Consider the following 25,683-nt stretch of genomic DNA (forward strand, 5'->3'; position numbering starts at 1 on the left):
ACTTGGTACGGGGCTGTTTATTAGGCTGTCCACGCCTTTGACCAGCTTTGAATTGGGCTTTTCCTCCCTTTTGAAACGTTCGTTTGCCATAATTTTTATTTTCAGATTTGATGTCCTTATCCTGGTGTTTGGCAGCCCGTTTGTTGTCTTCTTTCTTGCTGTCCATAAAGCCCAAATTCTTCTCCTGCATCCATGCATATGCTGTCCTTGCATTCTCAATTAATTGAGTCATAGAAGCCACCTTGGTTTTGATGCAATAATCACGTAGCTCACTAGGCAATCCACAACAGTACCTCTCTATTTGCTCTTTCAAAGAAACATGCCTGTAAGAGCTCAATGGCAGCAAAACATCCCAAAACCTCTGGGTGTAATCATCAAGATTCTTGCAAAGTTTGTATGACAAGTCATGCCAGTGTGAAAGTACTTCAACTTCAAAAGTTGGAGTAAGCCAAGTAGAAGAGAACACTTGCTTAAATTCCAGCCAAGTAGCATGTGCATCTCCATGAAGCATAAGGTTGGTGTACCACTTAAGTGCATTGCCTTTCAAAAATGTGGCAACCTTCCTCATCTTGGATGCTTTTGTAAACAAACCCCCAAGAAATGCAGCATCAAACTGTTGAAGGAATGTGAGGGCTTTGTACCTGTCCTGTACTCCATTATATGTATCAAACTTGACATGAGAACCACTATCCTTAAATTCTTTATATACATTTGATATTGGCTGTCCCAAAGATGGCTGTATATTTGCAGCATTCCCTTCACTAGGGAGAGCCATGCTTGGCTGAACATTAGGCATGGGAGCATATGCTGTGGCTTGCATGCCTGGCTGCATTCCCACATTGTCATACATGGCTTGCTTTCTATGCCCAATTGGCGGTGAAATCAACATAGCATCAAAGATAGAATCTGTACCAAAATATTCAGGTTGCTGCCTCAAATATGGTTGAGGTGGTTGAGCCACATTTATGGACTGCACGTTATTATTTTGAGGAGTAGAAGTACCCAAACCAAGGCCTTGTGCTGGCTGCTCATACTGTTGCACTGGCTGTACTTTTTGTACTTCTTTCTCAAGTGCTCTTTTGGGCGATTCCTCTCTCTTGGAAGTCACTTTCTGAGTCATTTTTGATGGCTGTCCCTCATGGGAAACTGATGCATGAGTGTGCGGTCCGCCATGAGAAGCTGATGCATGTGTGTACTCACTCTTTCCGTGCTTGTGCTTTCTTGATTTCTTCTTCTTCTTGGCACTTGTTTGCACAATCTGAGCCAAATTTTGAGCCAGCTGAGTCAAAGCAGTCACTGCACTTGCAAGCTGTGCATTCAACATAGTAGCATCATCTGACTCACTGCTAGAACTAGTATCACCGTTGAGCTCAGTTGTAGCTTCATGTGTGGCCTGCTCAAAAGGCATTTGTTGTGCTCCCTACAGCTGTACACTAGCTAGATCATTAAGGCTTTCCTGCCTTCTCCTTTGAGGAGTTGTGGAGCTCTCTTGCTCATGGGTACTCACCATGTTTATGGTTGTAATATTCAGCTGTCAAAAAGTGCAGCAAAGATATCCTTCCACCAAACTACCGAGGCCCACCTCTTGAGAAAGAGTGTGGTATCCCGGTAATGGAACCAATGAAACCGGTCTCTAATCACTCAGAGGGTAGTGGAACTAAACCTTTAATCACTTCAGCACTTATTTACAGCTCACAAAGCATATATCACAACCATTAACCATTGCATGATTACCATTTGGCATTTACCCATTTGTTCACAAACAAAACCACTGAAAAAGGGATGGAGGCTAGAATGCCCCTGCTCAACAGACATAGACAAGTGCACCTGATTGGCCTCAAACACCGTGGCGCCCCTTTCGGTATTTCTTTATATTTCACAGTGAAATGATTACAAGTTGCATCTGGGAGACCTTCCCTGCAACTGAGCACGCAGCCCCAATTCACTAAGCCTTCGCAAGGCTATCAAGCATAGAACACCATCACATAAGTGCACTTAACCTATAGGCTCAACCCAAAGGCATTCTCTTTTCCGAGTGCAATTCCATTGGCTGTCCAGATGCAATCACATTGCACCCCATCTGCACTTTCTTTGAGTGGTTTCCAAATGGCATTCACAAAGCTTTTCAAAGCTCCAAAATAAAATCAGGAAAGTACCCAACCAAAGAATGACTCATGTAGCACTGCCTGAGCACTTGTTAGCCAAGAAAGAGGCGGCACACGAGGCCAACCAATAGCTTATGGCAAAAAGAAATTGCAGTAGCAAAATCACAACTCACCAAGCCCTGAAAACTCGAACCAAGTCCTCAATCGCCAAGAGGACATAGTAGCCAATGCCCAATTGCATTCTCAGCCAAAGAGGAGTGCAAAGGCATGAAGAAAGAGCATTTACAAGAGCTGACCAGCAAGAATTCCACTGAAAAATGCGAAAAGAAGCACTTCTGTCGCGAAGAAGTGGGAGTTCTTGGGCTCAAAAGAAGCGTGCTTCAGAGAGGAATGCATTGAGAAGGTTTTGGAGAAGTTTCATCGCCGGAAAGTCCTCCAAAACTGAGAAAAACCAGTCAACCAGCGCGTGGGACCACTCGAAATTCAACATAAAGCTGTAGCTTTGCAAGAGGAGAGGCCCAGGAGGTGGTAGAAGCAAAAAGGTCCAGAAAAAGCCACTTTTGCAAATTCGACCAGCAAAAGAAGTGCTCAGCTCTGCCCGTTCTACCAAACGCACGGAGGGAAAAGCATATCACTACGAAGGGGAGGCAGAGGGGAAGCCATCGGGCCAAACGGAAGTCGAGGAATCCAAACGGGTGAGGAGTTATGAAGAAAAACGGAATTCAGCCGAAGGAGGCTGAAAAACCAGTCCAAAATCTCAACAAAGGGAGAAGATGAGAGAGAAAACCACACATGTGAAGTTTAGAAGGCCCAGGAATGGCAAGGGAGCATGTAGAAGGCACTAGAGCCACCTGGAACTCTAAAGGGGGGCCACTGAAGGTACATGGCCCTCTAGGGGGCCCATTAAAAATGCCACATCATCATTTTCCAACAACTACTCTTTTAATTCCTTGGAATGTCTTTGGGCCTAGGGATTAATTACGCTTATGTGCTAGGCACCATGCCGCGTTTAATTACACATTATTAAGCCCACGCTTGGACTTTTAAAACCAAAGTTGTCACGGTCTTGTAGTATATTAAAGTACTTAGAATTTCACGCCCCCGTGATAGGGCATCCTTGTTTCCCTCCGATAGTGCTCTCAACCCAATCTGAGAGACCTCTTGGGGCACGTACCCTCCCTCTGATGGACTCATATAGGTTCATGACCCCCAGATCATGATCTCTGACTCCTGTAACCTCCTGATTAGGCGAGAATGTGGGACAGTATCAAATGCCTTACGAAAGTCTACGAAACAGGTGTAGACTTTTTGATGCCTCGACTTCGCCTTCTCAATGATAGCCCTTAAGGGTAAAATGTGGTTCAAGGTGGTCTCTGAAAACCTGCTTGTCCAAGGGCCCGATGCCCGTGATCTGTGTGGTTGCTAATATCCCTCTCTAGTACCGACGCATATATCTTAGCTAGAGTGTGGCCAATCATAAGAGTGCAGTGGTTCCCAATGTCCATGGAATCACCTGCCTTGTGTATCGGTACTATGGTGGTGGTACTCCAAGTAGGCGGGAAGCCATGGAATACGGCATGGTTGAATAGATGTGCTAGGATCAGGGTCAAGGCCTCCTGTCCATGTGCAAAGTGCTCAGTGCGTAGCGCTTCATGATCTAGTGATCTCTCGTTATGAAGCCAGAGAAGAGCAGCCAATACATTTTGCACAGTAAACAAGTGACAAGTAGTGGGTTTGGGCATAGAGGACATATCAGGTGATGCTTGACCCGGGATATCATAGAGAGAGCATGCATATGTATACGAGACTACTGGATGTATGATGGGAATGGGCGACTTCCCCTCCGACAAGAGCCCCCATCCTGTGGTAGGATGTCCTTTACGAAAGGATCCAATCACCTCATCCATCCTGTGTATGAGGAAAGCCTGCTTCTTACGCCATGTCTCTTGGCGTGAGTTCCGCTGTGCCTTTGATGAAGTCAAATGCCCCAGTGCTCACTCACGTGTGAGGTGGGCTCTCATCTCTTTGCACTCATCGTCAAACCATGGGTTCTGGGGCATCTTCCCATCAGAGACATGTGCAGATCGAGTCGTGGGAAAGGATCTGGGTGGCAACATCTTGTATCACTGAGACGAGAGAGAGAGAGAGAGAGAGAGAGAGAGAGAGAGAGAGAGAGAGAGAGAGGAGCTCAAGAGATTAAGCTCATATCAATCATCAATGTGAGCTATAATGATGCGAGGCAGATTTATGGTGAGCTATAATGATGCGAGGCAGATTTATGTAGTCCTCTCCATAATCCTCCCTTTTAGCCCTCTCTAATCCAAACTCGCATTTCTAGTGCTAATAACCGGCAGTAACTAGCTTTATTTTCTCATCTGATCGCAATGTGGTAGTTTTGTTTGTTAACTATCATCCATTAATCCAACTTGCTACCAGCCAAACATTAAGGGGCCTGACTAGAAGCTGGTCTCCACCATCTCATGGGATGGCGAAATGCATGGGAGCATTTTGGTTGTGAGCCAAACCAGCAGGCTATGCGTTCTCTACTTTTTTTGGTGGGACCTTTCATGATCCGGTTAGTGAGCACTTGCGTTGCAATGGTCTCCTTCTTCCCTCCCCCCTTGCTCCAAATGATTTCCTTCTTAGTATGATGGGGTTGCATAAGCTCTAATAATTTTATTTGTCTGGATTGCAAAGTTTGGTCTTTTAGATTCAATTGTTTTTAGCCATGGCAGTTCAAATGTGTGCATCTGCTGTCGTTTTTGCATGCTGTGCTCAACTTTTCGTGTTTATCTATGGCTGCCTAGTGATGTTGATTCTCATTATTTGATCAATGGCATGGATTTCAGGCTCATCAAATGAATCGAATCTCTAGAAAATTGATTGAAAGCAGATTTTGGGAAAAAGGGTATCAAGGGTTCACGATTACATCCTGCAATCTAACTCCAGATGGAGTAAAAATAATGTCATCCAATCAATGGCAGTCTCCAATGTCTAGGTGAGCATACTGAAATTTTTGTCTTTTCCGTTTTCCACGAATAGGAAAAATATTTGAATTTATTTGATAGTCCAAAAGTCATTCCACAGTAGTTTAAGAGTTAAGAAAAGTGTGCAAAACATATTTGTTTTCTTTATATGTAAGCCACGAAGGCACCAATCTGGCTTGTAGTTAAGTTCTTTGCCAAAAGCAATTGAGTTGTGTTTGGTGGGGTGTCCATTTCAAGTGCACGCATATAATATGAGAAATGAGTGCATCAAAGAGAAGTTGATCCTTGGAGCTTCCAAGCAGCTGGAGAGACATATGGGAGGGAAATGCTTAGTTTGGAGCATTATTCTTAAAGCATTGCACGTGTATAATGTGTTGGAGGTCAATATCCCCACCTGTGAGCCCCCATATGAGGAGGACAAAGGGGGCATTGGACCATGAGGGTGAGATGATTTGAGGGGGCCTGTGCGGGCTGCAGGATGCGTAGTAGCAGCAGCAAAAGAATAGGCCAGGGGAGGCCCAATATATAGGCCTACCCCTAGGCTGGTTGGCTCAGCCAACCTAGGCTGGTCGGCCCTGGTAGGGAAACCGACCTACCTGCTGGTTGGTCACCTCAACGTGGGCAGCCAGCCCCTATATAAAGCCCCCCCTCTCCCCTCATTTCTCATCAGCCACTGAAGCCTACAATAGGCAGCGCGGAGCAGGAATCAGCCTATAGAGAGTTCTCAGGTTTTGCCCAGCCCTTTGCTGGTTGTCTTGTGCTGACCTCTGAGCTTGTTTTGCCCACTGTTCGGCGGAAGAATACATCTGAGTTCTCTCTCTCTTTCTCTCTCTTGTGTACGCCGTCTATTCTCTACTGTTTGAGTGAGGCCTTCATGAGTGAGCTGCATAATTGAGTGTGAGATGGAGATGGCGCCGAATACATAAGGTGGGGGGGAAGGAGTTCTCCATGAGTTGTTTGGCTGTTAGTGCCTCACACAGAAAAAACCGGCTCTCAAAACAAAAGAAAGACAGAGCTGATCCTATTCCACAGAGGGTGTGAGGATTGAGCAAGTATTTCCTCCATTTCCAACATGGTATCAGAGCCAAAACTGCAGCTCTAGGTCTTCACATCGAAGGGAGGAGTCTCTGTACATGAAGGCAACCCCGATTCAACTCAGGTTTGCACAAGAGTCCCGTGAGAGTTATTTGCAAATTTACCTTGTGTTGTTATAGTAACATGCCGAACTCCACAACCTCAATAATCCTCCCTTTGCCATCAACTTGGTCCTCCGGCTTTGTCTCCGTTCTTGCTGTGAGCTTCCACAACTTCCGAGCCACTAGATGACTCCGGATCTTCACCTTCCAGATGGGATAGTTGGTCCCATCTAGTTTCCCGAACTCTCCAGGGTTAGGGATAGTGAAAGAAGGAATATGAGTGGAGGAAAAAGAGCAGTGGCTGAAGAGGTTGTGGAGTTCGGCATGTTACTATAACAACACAAGGTAAATTTGCAAATAACTCTCGTTGTAGAAAATAACAGAACTCTCTTCGAGTTCATCCGCATCTATAGGCACAAGAATCCTCCCTTTGCCATCAACTTGGTCCTCCGGCTTTGCCTCCATTCCTGCCGTGAGCTTCCACAACTTCCGAGCCACTAGATGACTCCGGATCTTCACCTTCCAGATGGGATAGTTGGTCCCATCTAGTTTCCCGAACTCTCCAGGGTTAGGGGAAGACGGCAGATTCAGTGATTCCTCATATCCAGATGGTAGATATGTTAGTGGAGGCAATGTCATTGCTGTCATGTAGTGATCCTTCGACACAAGTCGCACGCTTGGGTGCCATGGTGACTCTCATAGGAGAGGGGAGCCTGAATGTAGCTAGCTTCCTGCACATATATCCCAATTTGGCAAAGAATGCTGCCCCACAAGTATGACTGTAGTACAAGAAAGGAAGTAGCTCAACGAGATAAGTAGAAGTAAATGCTGCTGTAATAGCACCTGATGCTGTGCGCAACATACAGGAAATGTCGTTGTAGAAAAGCTCGATGAAGAGGCGGAGCCCAAATGGGGCTGTGAAAAGAGGCTGGAAAAAAGCCCTCTTTTGCCTCTCCTTTTTTTTTTGGGAGGGTTTCTAAGCCAACTGAGACATTTAGGACAGTCATAACCTTGGACTGTTAGGACAGGTAGGACTCTTAGTCAGCCTAACGTACCTTGAACTCAGTTAAGTTGCGGCCTGCTGGTATTGCGATAATTCTTTCTATCTTAAATGGTGCGTTGCCTTATCAGCTAGGTTTAGATGCTCATTTGGGAGGGTCTAAAATGAAACCGTTTAGACTTCATAAGCAGTTGTAGCTTGAATGAAGAGATTTTGGACTATCTTTTGATTAGCCTTCTCCTTTAGTGCTAGCCTTCATCATGGCTGAGTTTGCCCTTCACCTCCGGAGTGTTAAGACAGGCAATCTCCAAACGCAGAGGCCAGGGTCAAACAAATGGCCAGAAAGGCCAAAACTGGCAATTCTCCAAACACAGAGGTCAGGGCCAAACAAATGGCCAGAAAGGCCATAACTGGCCGACCAGATCTGGCCGACCAGAACTGGCCGACCTGACCGACTAGAACTGGCCGACCAGATGGGTCAGGCCTATAAAAGGCAGTAGCCCCCTGGCTACTAACTCACCTTTTTTGGAACAGGCTGCTGCACACCTGCGCTCCAGCATTTCTGCCGCCTTTGCCTCCTCTGCCTCCACTCCTGCATCCTCTCCAGCATCCTCTGCCTCCACTCCTGCATCCTCTCCAGCAACCTCTGTATTCTCTCCAGCATCATCTACTTCCGCTTCAGCATCTCTGCCTCCTCTGCTTCAGCTCCAGCATCTCTGCCTCCTCTGTCTCCGCTTCATCATCCTCTCCTGCTGCTGCTCCAGATCAGCATCGACTTATTTCTCTACTGCTGCTGTACAGCATCTCTGCCTCCTCTGTCTCCGCTTCTTCATCCTCTCCTGCTGCTGCTCGAGATCAGCATCGACTTATTTCTCTACTGCTGCTGTATTATTTCCTCCAGTTCTCCAGCAAACCTTTGCTCTTCTGGCAATAGTTTGCTGACCCAGATCTTAGTAGAGTGTGTTTGGCTTCGACAGTTACTTACAGATCTTGGTATTTGCCAGACATCCTCCACTATGGTCTACGCTGATAGCCAGAGTGCTTTGGCGATTGCGCATAATCCAATGTTTCATGCGCATACCAAGCACATTGAAAAGAGTGGCTAAATATATAGCCCTCAAGCCTTCAAGAAAGTGCTGATCCAACAGGGCAAGTTCATATGCTTCCTACAGCTCTATGGCCTGCCATGTGTCAACTATAGAGAGGCATTCTCATGGGCTGCCATGTGTCATCTGTAGCATTTTGACTAGGCCTTCTACTGACAAGATGGGGCATCTAAGATTTGGCGATTGTGTTGGTTGTACATTGTGATCATGAGACTGAGAATAAGGTCTAAATCACTCAAACCACAGACTACACTGTTGAGGTCACAGAAGTACAACACACTCACAATCTCAAGTCTATGCTACCAGTAGAAATGGCTTCAGTGTTGCCACACAATTGTGAAGTGTGGGGGGGTATTTCAGCTTTTGTGCTTCAGCAATAGAAAATGTACTTTTGATAAGGGGCGGGGAGGTTGCAACCCATTATGGTGTTTCTGTGATCTGTCTCTACCTCTTTTCGTAGTGTTCTTTACTTCATTTTCTTTGTTCATGCAAGCTAGCTCTATTAGAAGCATAGTGTTTCCAGATTCGCTATAGCTGAGGACCTCACATGGGGAAGAGAAGGAATGCGCCTTAGTAAGAAGGGGGCTAGTATAAAAGATATGGTATACTTCTACATTTACTTCAACTTAAAGCTACTTAGTCTCCTGTCATAAGCATGAATCACCTCACCTTAACAAAAACTGTTATTGTTACTGATTTAAGAGGCTCCTTTATTAAATAGTTCTTGAATATCTCCATTATCTAGGAGAGACATGAATGTTGGTGAAAACATTGGATATGCTATTGTTGGGAAAATAAAAGGAAGCACATTCAATATCTTGGAATTCTAGAGCATGAGTTTATTTCCTTATTTGGGCTCTTGCATGATCTTAAACATCAGAGAGTTTGGGTTTTCCCCCTTACACAGGTATCTTTTCGCTTACCATGCTAGCACCCAGAGTGAAACATCATCTACAAGAAATGGTTTGAAAATTAGCGATGCTCAGAATACTGCTAAAGAGAGGCGACTCCTGCTAAACAGGTAACACAGTATGAGCCACTTTTCAACTTTGGAAAAATTTATTATGTCGCAAATTCACTTTATAGTGTTTTGGAAAATTGAAAGTTGTAAAATCTTCATCTTAGTCAATTTGATTAAAGGACTCTCTCTCTCTCTCTCTCTCTCTGCCCCTCACTCCCCCTTTGCCCCCCCCTTGATGCTCCCCCGTTGCATCCCCCTCGCTACCCACCTGCCCTGCCCGTGGCCCCCTACTATCCATCGCTGCCCATCTGCCCTGCTCAATTGCCTGGCTCACATTGCCCGCCTGCCCTGCCTGTGGTGCTGCCTTGCCCTGCACCGCTTCTGCTTGCAGCTCTGCCCGGCTGCCCTAGCTGCTGCTGCTACCCCCCCCCCCCCCCCCCCCCCCTCCCCCGCCTCTGCTGGCTGCTGCTAGCCCCCCCCCCTCGCGGCTGTTCCGTGTCCCCCCCTCACTGCTCACTTCAGCCCCCGCCCTGCAGTGCCATCTATGAGGAGCTGCTGTCAGCCCGCCATAGCCTAGGCGCCTCACCCAGATGACCTGCAAGCGAAAAAAACAACAGTCAAATCAGCAACATTCTAGATGGGGAAAGGAGAAAAAGAGAGGGACAAGGAGAAGGAGAAGCACAAGAAAGAGGATATAAATCAAAATCAGAGGCAGTTAAGGCTTGAAGATGTCAACGCTTCAATCGTAGCAAGGTTGGAGTGGACAGCATAGTGGGACAGAAGGGCTCTACATCAACAGTGGCGCTCGATCCACATGTACATCTGGAACCTTGACCTCGACCTTTTCTCCTGCTAGTGCAGATTTGACGCCAGACTCATCGCCTATGTCACCATCACTAAGGATGACATACATAGGGCTACAGTTTTTCTCGTCCTTCCTCTCACCTCTCCCTCTCAGCTGGTTGCCTTTCCAGTCCCCAGCTGGAATTACCTCACAACTGCTTCAGACATCTCCGCACTCAACTCAGCTTATTCAGTCACCATCCACTATTCCCTACATTCGTACCAGCTCCTTCCCAGTTTCAGATCCGACTTCCCACCAGCTGATTCACCAGATGCTTGGGAGTCACTCCTGATGGAGGTAGGTGCTGACTATCTTTGAATAGGAGCGGACCTGCTTCACCCAATAGCAGGCCCGTATCATACATGAGTAGATTAGCCTCATACAAGGGCTTAGACAAAACATCTTACAGCTCCGAAAGGAGGTGACTGCTTTAGGGACAGCTCTAGGTAGTACACCAACATAGAGGTCTAGATAACTACCATGCAGTTGGCGATTGCAGAGACATCCAGTTGGGTGGATGTGGCGAAACATGAATATGCAAGGCAACTGTCTCAGGCACTCTCTTGGAGCATTAATGGAGGGCCAATAAGGCTCTCAGAGTTCGTGGGATTTCTCGTACAGGTGCCACACCGATGGACGATGTGCATACTTTCGTGGCTACCACCCTAGGGGTCGCAGAACACATGATCGAGGGGGCGTGGCACATTGGGAGAGATCCCACTTGAGAGCAGCCCCTTGTCATACGCTTCCGCGACACTCAGGCCCGACTAGCAGCGCTATGTCACAGATCGGTCTTGTAGGACCACCCATCAATTTCCAAGGATGAGGACCCGGCACCCCTACAAGTTGAGAAGAGATGCATTTTAACACAGCAGTGGGACATGTCCCGCAAGGAGGAGAAGTAGGCGGTAGTACGAGATGGATGAATCCTCACCGGCCCGTGTCGGGCACCTGCCCACTCTCCCATTTAGGTGGGTGGAGTCTATGAGACTTAGGTTACGGAGACCTTGTCCTGTACCATTTGGAACTGCAATGGTACCTTATGGTCAGAGCCATGGAACTTCTTGGAGTCCTACACTGGACTAGACATTGTCTTCTACACAGAAACACATCAGAGTCCAGAGCGCAAATTACCGATGGTTAGCGGATATACTTTGGAGATAGCATACATAGATGAGACTAGGGATACAAGTGGAATACAAGGGGTAGCAGTACTTTATAGATCATCTCTTATCACAGCGATCTTAGTAGAGAGGAGGGAGACACATTCCAAATTCCTCTGGATTGGGATTTGATGCACGGTGTATTCATTGAAGTATGCCATTTTCCACTTGAGACATCTTACTTTGTCAGAGATGTACGTGAGGAGGCTGAGACGTCACCATACGAGCCGTCATCCGGACATTGTACACTTCTCGAGCTGCAGAGAAGTCCTTGTTGGGGACTTCAACGCGAGGACAGATGCACGCCAAGTATCACTTTTGGATTTCTGAGATGATGCTATCTTGCTACCAGATATCAGCCTAAATGATGTAGGTAGTGAGTCTCTGTTGATAGACGGGTCGGAGTCACATCGTATGGTCATTCACGGCTGGATATGGGTATGATACATGATCTTATTATTTTTGAAATGGTCTTTGTCGACGGCCCCCTACATGTGGTTTCATTTGTTTTCACATGAGGGAGGCTCTAGCTTAGTTGATTACATCGTGGCATCTCCTGCCTTCGCATCGCGTATCACTGACTTCTCTGTTAATCGTTCCCTCCAAAGGCAGACCACAACTACCTCTTTTTTAGCATCTCTACCACTCGTCTCACGATACCACCCACACCACCGATCACTCACACCATCTACCATGACATATACTTGTTAGAGGTCAACATCTCTTGATGTCACCTAGAGAGAGAGAGAGGGCCTTGCTTGTGGGTGTGCGCCTAGTGAGTGAGGCTAGGGTAGCGTAGAGAGTGAGGGCCTGTGTTGTGGGTGTGCCCGCCCCTCTGTGAGGGTAGTCTAGGGCTGTGTGTAGGCGGGGCAGCCGGCTTTGGAGGCGCCTAGGGTTGCAGGTCAGATACCTGCTGATCAGGGCACATCGTGGCCCGATTGCGTGCTGTGTGAGCAGCCCCTTGAGGTGTTCTTTGTGTTGCACCATGTAGGCAGTGTGGAGGCCTGTTTTGAGCAGCATATGGTCGGCCACCTGGGTCTGCTGCTGGCCCTCAGGTCGGCCTGTTTGTGGCAGGGGCTCAGCCTTGATATAGTGCCCTGAGGAGCCCCACTTGTAGGGCTGTAGGGTCGGCCCCCTAGGGCTGTGGGTTGGCCCATATAAGCAGGCTGGTCGGCCCTGCCCCTTGCAGGAGGCTGGGGGGCTATATATAGGCCCCCACCACATGTGTTTTCATCACTTCATTGCAGTGTCTGGCAGAGGAGCAGAGCCAGTGCAATGTAGCGTCTGAGGAGCAGGGTAGTGGAGCACTCCCTTGTGCTCCCGTTCTTGTGGTTGTTGAGCTGTTTGTCTGAGCTCTTGAGCAGCCTGTTCGTTCCGAGGTTTTCCCCTAGTTGTAGCGGGGTTTTCTCTAGAGATCACTTGCAGTTCTCTTGTGCCTTTCTCTCCTTTCTCTCCTCCTTAGTGTGATGTGTGTGTGAGTCTCTCTCTCTCTCTCTCTCTCGTTCATTTCCGCGCACTTCTCACATGGTATCAGAGCCACGGTTGGCTTGAGACCCAAGGAGCGGAGGGAGTGTTGAGCCAACACAGAGAGAGAAGGATTAGGGTGCTGTTCGGAGCTGTCTTTGAGGAGGAGTGTGTGCGAGGAATGGACTGTTCGGGTGACCGGCAAAGGGGTGACTTTGAAGGGTGTTTCAGATAAGAGAGGAGGTGTTCTCGAGGGACGAAAAGCGAGGTGTGTAGGTATATTGGGCTGTCAGCCCTTTCATCCTCTTCTCCAGCCTTCTCCTTTCTTCAACCTTCAGTTCCCTTCTATCCCATCCACCTTCTCTTTCAGTTCATCGTTCTTTTCACTCCGGCATGGCGACTTTGATCGAGATGGTAGAGAACAAGACTAGAATTCTAGTGTTGCCCACGTTCTTGGTTGACCGGCAGTTGGATGGGCTCAATTACAGCGTCTGGCGGGTGATGATGGAATCTGTCTTATAGTCATACGACCTGGCAGATTTCATCTTGATAGGTGTTGTCCGATTAGATCCCCTAGTGAAGGACCTTGGCATTTTGGAGTAGAAGGAGGCTGAGACCTTGTCTCAACTATGGGACCGTGCCAATGCCAGGGTAAGATTATTTATATTTCTTAACTGTACTTCTCAGGTGATTAATCATGTGAAGCACACGATAATGACCAAGAGTATATGGGAGCATTTGGCGTCCATCTATAATCGAACCTCTCCCATGAAAAGGGTTTCATTGGACGTCTAGATGCGGTTGTTGGATTCCAAGAAGTCTTCATTGATGCGGGACCACATCAACAAGTAACAGGAACTTCAGTAGGAGATCCTCCAAGCGGGGAAGCAGATTTCATCAGAGGACATGGCCATTACCCTACAATCCTAGTTATCCTCTCGGTACGGGGCCTTCTATTCATCCTTGATCACTAGTGGTAGGGTGAACGAGTTGACCTGGGAGGAATTGGTTCCTATGGTGCTGGACCAGGAGGAGTGCTTCGTCGATGTACCTACTACGACAGTCAGCCTGAGGCTTTGACAACTGATCAGAAAGGCAGCAAGCAATTGATAGCTGAGGAACCAGAAGCTCTCAAGGCATCCCGTGCGTGTAACCGATGTGGCCAGAAAGGTCATTGTTGGCGTCAGTGTCCCCAAAGGAACGTTAAGGGGTAACCAAATGGCCAATAGTGTTACTGTTGGGATATCTCAAGGTGTATGCCTCAGGCACACCTTATGTTTCTATGTGTGAGTGCTAGAGGCACAGTTAGGTGCCCACAAGCACAGTTAGGTGGTGGAAAAGCCACATAGGATGATTGAGTGAATCTAGGAGCAGATTGAGGAGATGATTGTGGAGCTTTGAGGTCATCAGTGATGTCAGTGACCTTGTATGAGGTGCCTACTTAAGGACCTCTTTCTTCTTCATTCTATAAGCAAGTATTCTGAGTTTGTGTCCACTCTACTCTTTCTTTTCAGTATTCCAACATGGTATCAGAGCCCTTTGATCCCCCTTGAGCCCATTTCTGCCACATCATCATCTTCTTCTTCATCTTCTTCTTCTCCATTTTCCTCTTTCTTCCCAAAATCTTTGAGAGCTTGGTTCTCCATCTACAAACAGCCATTGCCCAAACCCTCTGAGCTGGAAACTCCTCTAGTATGGGCGAACTTCCACCTGCAAGCAATTGAAGAAAAAACGTCTGTGGTGGCTGCCATTCTCCAAACAGCGAATTTCTTCTGTTGCTCAATACTCCCTGCATACTCCGCCATTGCCTGAGCCCTCTTAGGAGTAGATGGGCGACCTCAAGACGAAGATTTTGAGCCATTTTTCAAGTCATTTGGTTCAGTAACGAGGGAGAAATCGTCAAAACTCAGTTTCAGCCTGTAGCAACTCTCCCGGGCAAAAGTGCGCACCATTTCGTCCAACCTCTGTGCTGGACCTTCTCTGGTATATGAGCTTTCTTTTGCTTCAGAAAGCCCTCTTTTCCTTGCTTTGAAGAGTGAGCTACAAGCCCTCCAAGTTCAGCTTTTCAGTTTTGACAGTTTTGGACAAGTTTTTGAAGATGATGCTACATAAAATGCTACTCTAGCATTTCTGGTTTTTTGAAGCTTTCAATAACTTCAGTACAAGTGTGGATTCAGTTTTGTTTTGACTTGCTAGACCTGGTTTTGATTGGAAAGTGTTTATTTCATCCACTTCTATGAAGCATGTAAAAGGAAGCATCATTGTTTGAAATCTAGTCACTACTATTTGCTACATTAAATGCTTATATTTTGAAGCATTTCAGTTGTTATTCTAAGCCCTGTAAGAGAGAAGACACTACCCAATACTTGGGTTAGAGCCTCTCATGGCTTGCTTATGCAAAATATGTGAAAAGCCAAAACATAAAGCAATGTCTTGTTATGCTACAAAGGATGAAAATGCCAACCTGACTTCCTTATTGAAGATTGCCAAAACAATGGTTGCCAAAAAGGAAGCAAATACAGAGATCTACCCTCTCATGGCATTTTTATTTGACTCCAAGTACAAGAAAAAGATGAAGGTCAGACACCTAAGATATGCTTCTCTACACAACTATGGAGATGACAAGATAATTGTTCTCATGAAGGATATGACTTTCAGATCCACTTGTTCTATCATAGTACCATCTTATAAGGCACTAGACACTGCCCATGTGGTAAGACCTTGCCTTGACATGGATATTTTGCCTCCACAAGATGAGGCATCCCATGAAGATTATGCATTTTAAACTCATCTCTATGTATGTTCCAGATCACTCTTTTTATGTCAAGGTACTCAGCCTGGATAGTCCTCCAAAATGAATGAAAATAAATTATTGTGTGTTGTGTTTTGTGTGTTTTGTAAACACCTCTGGTCACCTTATGATGTAGGCCATGTGTATGTTTTGTTCCATGGTACCTCCTGCAGACATTGTGTGCATGTACATGCAGGGGAGATAACCATTGGAAGGTCTTTATGTATCCCTTTCTGTTAACCTTACACCCAAGGGAACCCTTGCTAGCATGAGAACCTAGCCATAGATTTATCCTTGACCACCATGAGATGGCATGAGAAACTATGAGACTAGATGTATCCTTGACATAGCTTGAGGCATTCCCTTGAGGGGGGGTTTGTTGGGATATCTCAAGGTGTATGCCTCAGGCACACCTTATGTTTCTATGTGTGAGTGCTAGAGGCACAGTTAGGTGCCCACAAGCACAGTTAGGTGGTGGAAAAGCCACATAGGATGATTGAGTGAATCTAGGAGCAGATTGAGGAGATGATTGTGGAGCTTTGAGGTCATCAGTGATGTCAGTGACCTTGTATGAGGTGCCTACTTAAGGACCTCTTTCTTCTTCATTCTATAAGCAAGTATTCTGAGTTTGTGTCCACTCTACTCTTTCTTTTCAGTATTCCAACAGTTACTGCTATGACCACATATACTCCAGCCTTTTAGTAGCACTTGGTAGGCACTGCCAGCAGGCTTTCCGGATTCAGATGGAGAATTGCTTGTTTGTTTGTGGCACCAGGACCTGCCGATCAGGTGCATCGAGCAGGGAATCATTTATCGAGGCAGGTTTTCAGGCAAACCTCAAGCCACGAGGAGTTGTTCCCGCTAACTCAGGCGGCAGTATGTTACCAGTTTGTATTCTGTTTGGACCTTATGACCTGCAGATCCAGAGGGGGTCTCCGAGTGTTATGCAGCAGCTATTGTTTGATGCTGCTAAAGATCCGGACGGGTCAGCCGATCGTCAGTGCGGGAACCCAGGCACAGTTGATTGATTCTTGTCAAAGGAGTGATCCTAGCACCAGTGACCTGGGAGCACCAGTTCCAGGTTTCCAGTGATCGTGCTGAGGAGGTTCGTGCCAAGAGGGGGTGGGCATCTTCGACAATACCTGCGGTGGTCTTTGGTGATGGAGTATCACACAATGGATTTCTCTAGTTATTCCAGCGGCACACCCAGCTCCCTGGCGTCTCTGCTCCATCCAGGAGCTGAGAGGGGGTGTTAGAGGTCAACATCTCTTGATGTCACCTCAAGAGAGTGAGGGCCTTGCTTGTGGGTGTGCCCACCCCCCTGTGAGGGTAGTCTAGGGTTGTGTAGGCAGGGCAGCTGGCTTTGGAGGTGCCCAGGGTTATGGGTCATATCCCTGCTGATCAGGGCACTTCTGGATCCGATTGCATGTTGTGTGAGCAGCCGTGGAGGTGTTCTTTGTGTTGCACCATGGAGGCAGTGTGGAGGCCTGTTTTGAGCAGCATATGGTCGGCCACTTGGGGCTGCTGCTTGGCTCTCAGGTCGGCCTGTTTGTGGCAGGGGCTCAGTCTTGATATAGTCCCCTGAGGAGCCCCACTTGTAGGCCTGTAGGGTCAGCTCCCTAGGGCTATGGTCCGCCCATATAGGCAGGCTGGTTGGCTCTGCCCCTTGTTGGACGACTAGGAGGCTGGGGGAGTATATATAGCCCCCTCGCACGTTTGTTTTCATCACTTAATTGCAGTGTCTGACAGAGGAGCAAAGCCAGCCTTATGAGGAGCAGGGTAGTGGAGCACTCCCTTGTGCTCCCGTTCTTGTGGTTGTTGAGCTGTTTGTCTGAGCTCTCGAGCAGCCTGTTGGTTCCGAGGTTTTCCCCCAGTTGTAGCGGGGTTTTCCTAGAGATCACTTGCAGTTCTCTTGTGCCTTTCTCTCCTTCTTAGTGTGGTGTGTGTGTGAGGCCCTGTCTCTCTCTCTCTCTAGTGTAGTAGATTACATCATGGGATCCCCTACCTTCACTTCATGTATCACCGACTTCACCGTAGCACCACTCCCTTCAGGAGCTGATCACACATACCTATTCTTCACTATCACCACCCCACGCTTAGCCAGACCACACACACCACATAGGAAGCACGACACCTACCACGACATACACTTTGATCATAGCCTCTCGCCGGCCTACTCTGGACGCCTAAACAGACTCCTAACCTACATTGATCACATACCACTCATAGAGGACCGTGCTGCCCTGATTAGTCACACACTCCACGAGGCTGCCCTCCAAATCTTTCCCCACACCACACAGTCCACTAGACCACCATCTCTTGGTTCTGTACCCTGTAACAATTGGTACGATGCGGAGTGCAAGGCTTATCGCTGACAGCTCTGATTTGAAACCAGATGTCACCTCCCGAACACACCAGACACGGTACGCAAGTACGGACGTCTCGTACGTCAGAAGAAGCAGGCATTTCTTCGTCGAAATGAGGAGCTGCTGTTGCACATCTTGTACAGCAGCAACTCTGCGGAGATTCCTTGAGCGTAGGTCCCCATTACACCTCACCGACATGAGACTCTGGCACATGTATGCACACCATCTTTATGATGTCTCACACCAGCCCACTCCAGATCTCATACATACACCTCGCCCCACCACTTGCACGTTGTTCACCAGAGGGGGAGTCAAGGACGCGACATTGAAACTACACAATGGCCGAGCGAAGGATCACGAGGGGCTATGCACTGAGTTTATCACATATGGGATCGACACGTTAGCCCCGATCCTAGCAAAGCTATTCAATGACGTTTGCCTTGGCTTCCCCCGCATCTGGACACTCAACACCATCACCCCCATCCACAAGGCAGGGGATCCCATGGATCCGAGTAACTACAGGACTATCATGATTGGACATGTGATGTCCAAGATCTATGCAACTGTATTGGATGCATTGGTTAGCCTGTTCGCAGAGATGAGAGGGCTCAGAGCAGAGGGTCAGGCCGGTTTCAGGCGAGACCATGGGACTATGGATCACATACTCACGCTCAGGAGTGTCATTGAGGAGGCCAGATCACGGAAGGAGAGGGTATATTGTTGCTTTGTGGATTTCCGCAAAGCCTTTGACACAGTACCTCGAGCTCGTCTCATCACACGCCTACAGACACTGGGATTTGATCAAGAGATCATCTGGGCAGTGATGGCATTGTATGAGAGAATCTCAGGCCGAGTTCGGACAGGCGCAGGTTGGACAGAGGAGATCTTGAGTACCATAGGGGTCAAACAGGGTTGTCCCTTATCACCGACCCTGTTTGGCCTCTACATCAATGAGCGTGAGACTTTCATGGGGACGTTTGGACGGACCGGTTGCTCACTTGCTGGGATCATCATCAGGATTCTTCCTTGTGCAGATGACGTGGCACTCTTGTCGTCCACACCCGAGGGACTCCAGCAACACCTGGATGCACTACAGGCTTTTTGTTTATCCCATGATTTGGAGGTCAACCTTGGCAAGACCAAGGTCATGATCTTTAACACCTCTCGAGCAAACATGCAACGGAAGCAGGTTACTTTTACTTTCGATGGGTCACCAATTGAGATCGTATCCTCAAACACTTACTTGGGGGTCATCTTCTCCGGCCCGATCTTCACGATGAGACCAGCGATGCAGGCCAGACTGAGCAGGGGATACGCCTCACTGGCTCGGCTAGAGAGACAATGCTTTCACTCCCACTTCTAGGACCCTCGGACCAAGGCTCTTCTCTTCGACTCCTTGGTCCGACCAGCCGGTATGTATGGCAGCCCTTGTTGGGGGCCTGACATGTCAGAGATAGAGTGGACACGGGTGGAGCGCTTGCAGATCCTCATGCTCTCAGGGATGATCCGAGGGAAACCGTCTGTACCACATCACATCATTCAGGCCGAGTTTGGTGCTTCTCCACTCCAACTAGATGTAGCCTTTCAGACCATCACATATCTACACCGGGTTATCATATGGGGATTGCACATCAGGGAGACAGAGGTTGCCATGGTTGGCTCTCGATTCCTCCATGAGGTTGGTAGCAGAGGGAGATGAGCGATGCTGGTATGCACGGACTCATAGATGGTTTGTGAGACTAGGGTTCCACATCGATAGAATACCTCCTTTTCAGTACAGTTTAGATGCCCCTCCGGTACTCCCACCCACCATCCCGATTCGGCCACACACCAATCGGGCATTCGAGAGGATCTCCTGTAGCTACACACCTTTAGGATTTGGTTGGAGCCGAGGAGCTCCCAGTGAAGCTGAGTTTCTACAGAGATTAATGTCTTCGTATTTCGGAGGAGAGATTCATCACACCACCGGGGTACACGGAGCTTCATATGCCTCACTCACTACGGATCTCCATCGGAGAGTTTCGGGTATCATCACATCGCCTCCGCATAGAGAGCGGCAGAGCAGAGGGGATTCCTAGGGAGCATCGCTTATGCATATTGTGCGACTGTCAGGAGGTTGAGTGGGAGGAGCATTTTATTTTCAGGTGCCCAGTGTACTACGAGATCCGAGGTCGCTACCACTGCCTCTTTGGAGACGGCTCCGGGCTCCTTTTCAGATTCCTTGCCTACCCAGATCAGAGATTCCTCGCGGCCTTCATTCACGAGGGGGTCTGATACAGAGAGTACTTACTCAAGCGATGAGGCTTGGCCACATCATCAGACACCTCTCAGAGCAGGATCACAGAGTTCTTCCCATTGAGTGACATTGATCGTCCAGTCTCTAGCCGCAGACGTGACAGAGACTCTGGCCCGACGATCGCAGCACGACACACGAGACATCGAGGGGAGACACAGATCACTCTGGGAGACCTCCCGTCATTGTTTAGACTCGGGATACGTCCCATGGGAGTCACGGTGGCTCTGGTCTTGTGTCGACCCTCGTCCAGGAGACCGAGACGCACGGCATCCCTTGACGGGTGCCAGCGTCCCATCACCGGCTATGCACCAGCCAAGGCGACATGACGTACGGAGGATTCTGCTCCGCTCTAGTCCTTTTCTTTTCTTTTCATTGTTACATCTAGATGTATTTGATTATGTATGATCAAACTTAGGGTTCAGCACGGGTGATGATGCTCGTTTCAGTAGCTCCACCCTTACTGTGATTTGTATCAGGTTTTCTTTCAGTCTCATAGACCCATCGGTCTTCCGAGACTCTAATAAAATTTCTTTCTTTCTTTCTCTCTCTCTCTCTCTCTCTCTCTCTCTCTCTCTCTCTCTCTCTCCCCCGTTTATTTCTGCTGCACTTCTCACAATACTTTGACCGCATTCTCTCATCCAAGTATTTTGCATGCCATACACACTGCTTAAATACATTGATCACATGCCATTGCCGTGCGCTGATCTGATCACTCATTCACTTCATGAGGCTATCCTTCACGTCTTCCCCTACAACACCCGCTGCCCTTGCTCCCGCCCCTTGGTTATGTACTCTGCAATAGCTGGTACGACGATGAGTGCAAGTCTCTTCTCCGCCAACTCAGATTCAAGGCCAAGCATAACCTTCCAAGCGAACAAGGGACGATGCATGAGTACCGCCGACCGGTATGTCGGAAGAAGCAGGCTTTTGTCCATCAAAACAAGGAGTTAATAAAAATTTTGTTTATCAATAAATCCAAGGATTTTTACAAGAATCCCTTGAGCGGCGATTCCTGTCACCCCTCACAGGCACACAGATTTAGCACACCTATGCAATCGGACATGCCATGTTTAAGATATATGCATCAGTACTTTATGTAGAGGTCAGCCGATCCGCAGAGATGCAGGGGCTCAGGGTAGGCCAATTTTCGACGTGACAATGAGACCATGGATCAGATACTCACACTCACGAGTGTCATCGAGGAGGCCAGGGCACGGAGGTAGAGGGTCTATTGTTGCTTTGTGGATTTTCGCATAGCCTTTGATACAGTAGCAAGGGGCCGCCTTTTTAGATGACTACAGGAGTTGGATTACGACCGGATGCTCGTATGGGCTGTTATGGAACCTATGAGGGGGTTTTAGGCAGAGCCTGGATATGAGCTGGATGGACAAAGGAGATCATGAGTACTATTGGGGTCAAACAAGAGTGCCAAGTATGTGTTTGGCCTCTACATAGATGAGCTTGAGACATTTATGGAGACACTAGGGGGGGTGGACTCACTGATGTGGTGAGAGAGAGAGTGAGAAAAAAGAGAGAGAGAGAGCACACCGACACACAAGCAGGATGGACACAAGAGTGTGGGGATAAGAAGTATGTGTGTACCTCCCCTAGCACACAGTCAACCTTTTATCTGAAAGGATAAGGTTACAACACTAAGTACACCGTACTTAGTGTACTTAACAAATAAAAGTACTAATTGTACTTAAGTGTACTAACTGTACTTGGGTGGCCATAGTGCCTTTACCCCAACAACCTCCCACTTAAAGGCAATATGCCCTCAAGTAAAGATAAATGAGGCTCAACCTATACCCATCAACTGTCGGCAATGTGCAAACCGCTCTGCAGGCAAGCCTTTTGTCAGCAAATCTGCTGGATTATCATCTGTGTGAATCTTGACACGCTGAATCAGCTTATCATCTATTACCTTCCTGATGAAGTGATACTTCACATCAATGTGCTTAGTCTTTGCATGAAAGACAGGATTGTGTGCCAACTGAATAGCACTCTGACTGTCACAATGCAACAATGGAATATCTCTTGTAATGCCCAAGTCTCCCACTAGCCGAGATAACCATAAGGCCTCCTTGCATGCCTCTGTGGCTGCAATATATTCAGCTTCCGTGGTAGACAAGGCTATGCACTGCTGCATCCTTGACATCCATGACATGGCACCTCTAGTGAATGTATAAACATAACCGGTAGTAGACTTCCGGTTATCTGGATGACCAGCAAAATCTGAATCCACATAACCATGCACCTTTGCATCTCGCTTGCCAAAGCATATGCACAACTCCTGTGTGCCCTTCAGGTATCTCATGATACCTTTCACTGCATTCCAATGCTTCTTGCCTGGATTTGCCATATATCTGCTAACCACTCCCATTGCAAACGCAATATCAGGTCTGGTAGCAACCATGGCATACATGAGACTGCCACAAGCTGAAGCATACGGAATCTTGGCCATTTCAGCCCTATCATCATCTGAGTGTGGGCTGTCCATTGCACTGAGTTTCACATATGGAGGCAATGGAGAACTAAGGGTCTTCCCCCCCTCCATATGAAACCTGTGCAATACTTTGCCAATATATTCGGTCTGAGACAAATACAACAAACGCTGTCCCCTGTCTCTCCGTATCCGCATTCCCAGTATGTGATTTGCATCACCAAGGTCCTTCATATCAAAGGACTCATGCAATCTTTTCTTAAGGTCATCAAGCTCCTCACGAGCTTTACCAGCAATAAGCATGTCATCCACATATAAAATGAGAATGATTAAGCTGCCATTTGCAGCCCTTTTGGTATATAAGCAGTGATCGTCATCACTTCTCCTGAAACCTTGGGACTTCATGAAGGTATCAAATTTCTTATACCATTCCCTTGGTGCCTGTTTCAGCCCGTAAAGGCTCTTCTTAAGCTTGCATACAAGTGACTCCTTCCCCTTGACTGCAAATCCTTCTGGCTGCTGCATGTAGATTTCCTCATGAAGATCACCGTGAAGAAAGGCGGTCTTCACATCCATTTGGCATAATTCCAAATTCTCACATGCAACCAAAGCAAGTACAATTCTGAGTGTGGTCATCTTAACCACTGGAGAAAAGATCTCATCAAAATCGACGCCATACTCCTGCTTAAAGCCCTTGGCAACCAACCTGGCTTTATACCTTGGCTTACCTCCAAGTGTGACTTTCAATCTATACACCCACTTGCATGGCAGTACTTTCATGCCCTTAGGCAACTGCACCAATTCCCAAGTTACCATTTTTATGGAGACTGTCCATTTCAGACTTCATGGCTAGTTCCCATAGCCTTTTATCATGCATTTGCACGGCTTCCTTGTAACAGGAAGGTTCTCCACAGTATGTAAGCATAATAAAATCTGCTCCTGGAACAAATCTGTCTGGCGGTTTCATTTGTCGAGTGGACCTTCGGACCCATCGGTCTTGCTGTCCAACTTGCTGCTCACCTAAAACAGGTGGCTGTTCCAGTAAATCAGGCTGCAGAATTATGCCTGGGAGGTCTTCCAAAGGTGGCATGTCCCGTAGTACATCTTCTGCCACTGCGGGCTGTCCATTTGGACCTGCTGCAGCATCATGTATTGGCTGACTACGCTGCTGTTGTGGCTGATTTGCAGCCTGCCTGAATTGTACAGGATGTCCCGAGTCATCAACGTCAACCTCTGTAGCATCAGAAGGCTTATCTACTGCCTTAAACATACATGACTCATCAAATAAGACATCATTGCTGCGAATTAGCTTTTTATTCACAGGATCCCATAGGCGATAACCCATCTCACCACTGTCACCATATCCAAGAAAAATGCATTTAAGAGACTTAGGATCAAGCTTGCTGCGATCTTCTCTGCGTATATGCACATACGCAGTGCAGCCAAAGACCCTCAAGTGCTTATAGGAAGGAGGTTTTCCTGTCCAAAGCTCCTCTGGTACTCTGCCATCTAGTCTTTTATTTGGTGACCTATTGATGAGGTGTACTGCTGTTTTTACAGCCTCAGCCCAAAATCCATGAGGTAAAGCAGCATGTGACATCATAGAGCGGGACTTTTCCTGTATGGTTCTATTCATACGCTCTGCAGTGCCGTTTTGCGCTGGACTGTAAGGAGCAGTGAGTTCTCTTTTAATACCTCTAGCATCACAAAATGCATTGAATGCATTAGACATATACTCCCCACCGTTATCTGACCGCAAAGCCTTCAGTGTTCTGCCTGTTTGGTTCTCAACCATAGCAAGCCATTTCTGGAACACTGGAAAGACATCACTCTTCAATCGAAGAGGATACACCCACACCTTCCTTGTGGAATCATCTATAAATGTGACAAAGTACCGTGCATACCGTGCACCTCCAAGTGAAGGACTAGGCATCTCACACACGTCTGTATGCACAAGCTCAAGTTGAGCATCTTTATGTCCTAATCTCCTTTTATGAGGACACTGTAACTGTCTACCATATATGCAGTGCTCACAAAACTTTAAATCAGAAAATTTAAGAGACGGTAAGTAGCCAAGGCGAGCCAATTGCTCCATTCCACTTATGCTCATATGTCCCATCCGGCTATGCCACATAGAAATATTCGGCAGCTCGGTGGCATGAATATCAGCATGATTACATACTTCAGCATGAAGAGTATACATTGTGTCAACCTTAGAGCCTCTGGCAACAACCAAGGCACCTTTGGTGACCTTCCAGAAACCATGACCAAAGCTGGTCACAAAACCTTCGTCATCCAACATGCCAGTAGAAATTACTTCGGGTACATGCCTGACATTGTGAAGCATAAGCTGAGTACCATCAGCAAATACAAGCCTGACATCTCCAACACTGACAATACTGCATGCATGATTATCCCCTAGAAAAACGACTCCATTACTGCCTGCTGCATACCTTACAAACAATTCTCTGTAAGGTGTAACATGGAATGAGGCACCTGAGTCAATGATCCAAGAGTGCATGTCTGCAAAATCTCCTGCATGGAGAGAATGAGCATCCAAAGTAGAGAGAAATAGAACCTCTCCCTCACTGTCATAACCGTGTGTAGAATGAAGCTCTTCAATCTTCACACTGCTCTTGCCATTGCTTACTGGTACAATTGCCTTTGCATCTGACGCATCAGTGTTTTTGGCTTTGTCTCTCTTATCATTTTTCAGTTTAAAGCACTGCTTTTTGGTATGTCCCTTTTTGCCACAGTAGTAGCACTCAACATCTTTGTTGGAGCGGGACTTGCTCCTCCCTTTTCCCCTTTCCTGGGATTTGCCTCTTTGCTGACTTCTCCCCCTTGCATTTAAGGCATTGTTAGGCTTTACTGCATCTTGAGCTTTCAGCTTCTGCTCTTCTTGCAAAATCAGCCCTGTGATATCTGAAAAACTTATGAAAGTGTTTGCATTTGTTACAGCTGTGGTGAATGTATCCCAACTTTCAGGAAGAGAGATCAAGAGTGCCATACCCTTGGTTT

The 25,683-nt window shown here is 47.4% G+C and overlaps 1 protein-coding gene across 2 annotated transcripts in view; it reads left to right on the forward strand.

Moving 5' to 3' along the window:
- SDHAF2 (succinate dehydrogenase assembly factor) overlaps positions 1 to 25,683 on the forward strand; it is a 43,158-nt gene that overhangs the window by 11,732 nt on the left and 5,743 nt on the right. For both annotated transcript variants that reach the window (XM_087381452.1, XM_087381453.1), the window contains exons 2-3: positions 4,955 to 5,103; positions 9,242 to 9,355. In XM_087381452.1, the coding sequence (XP_087237578.1) occupies positions 4,964 to 5,103; positions 9,242 to 9,355 (254 nt within the window). In that variant the 5' untranslated portion in view covers positions 4,955 to 4,963. The remainder of the gene's footprint in view (positions 1 to 4,954; positions 5,104 to 9,241; positions 9,356 to 25,683) is intronic.

This window comes from Dipteris shenzhenensis, chromosome 11, assembly GCF_047967505.1.
Source record: "Dipteris shenzhenensis isolate YYH24624 ecotype China chromosome 11, Dip_SZ_1.0, whole genome shotgun sequence".
Taxonomy (NCBI): Eukaryota; Viridiplantae; Streptophyta; class Polypodiopsida; order Gleicheniales; family Dipteridaceae; genus Dipteris; species Dipteris shenzhenensis.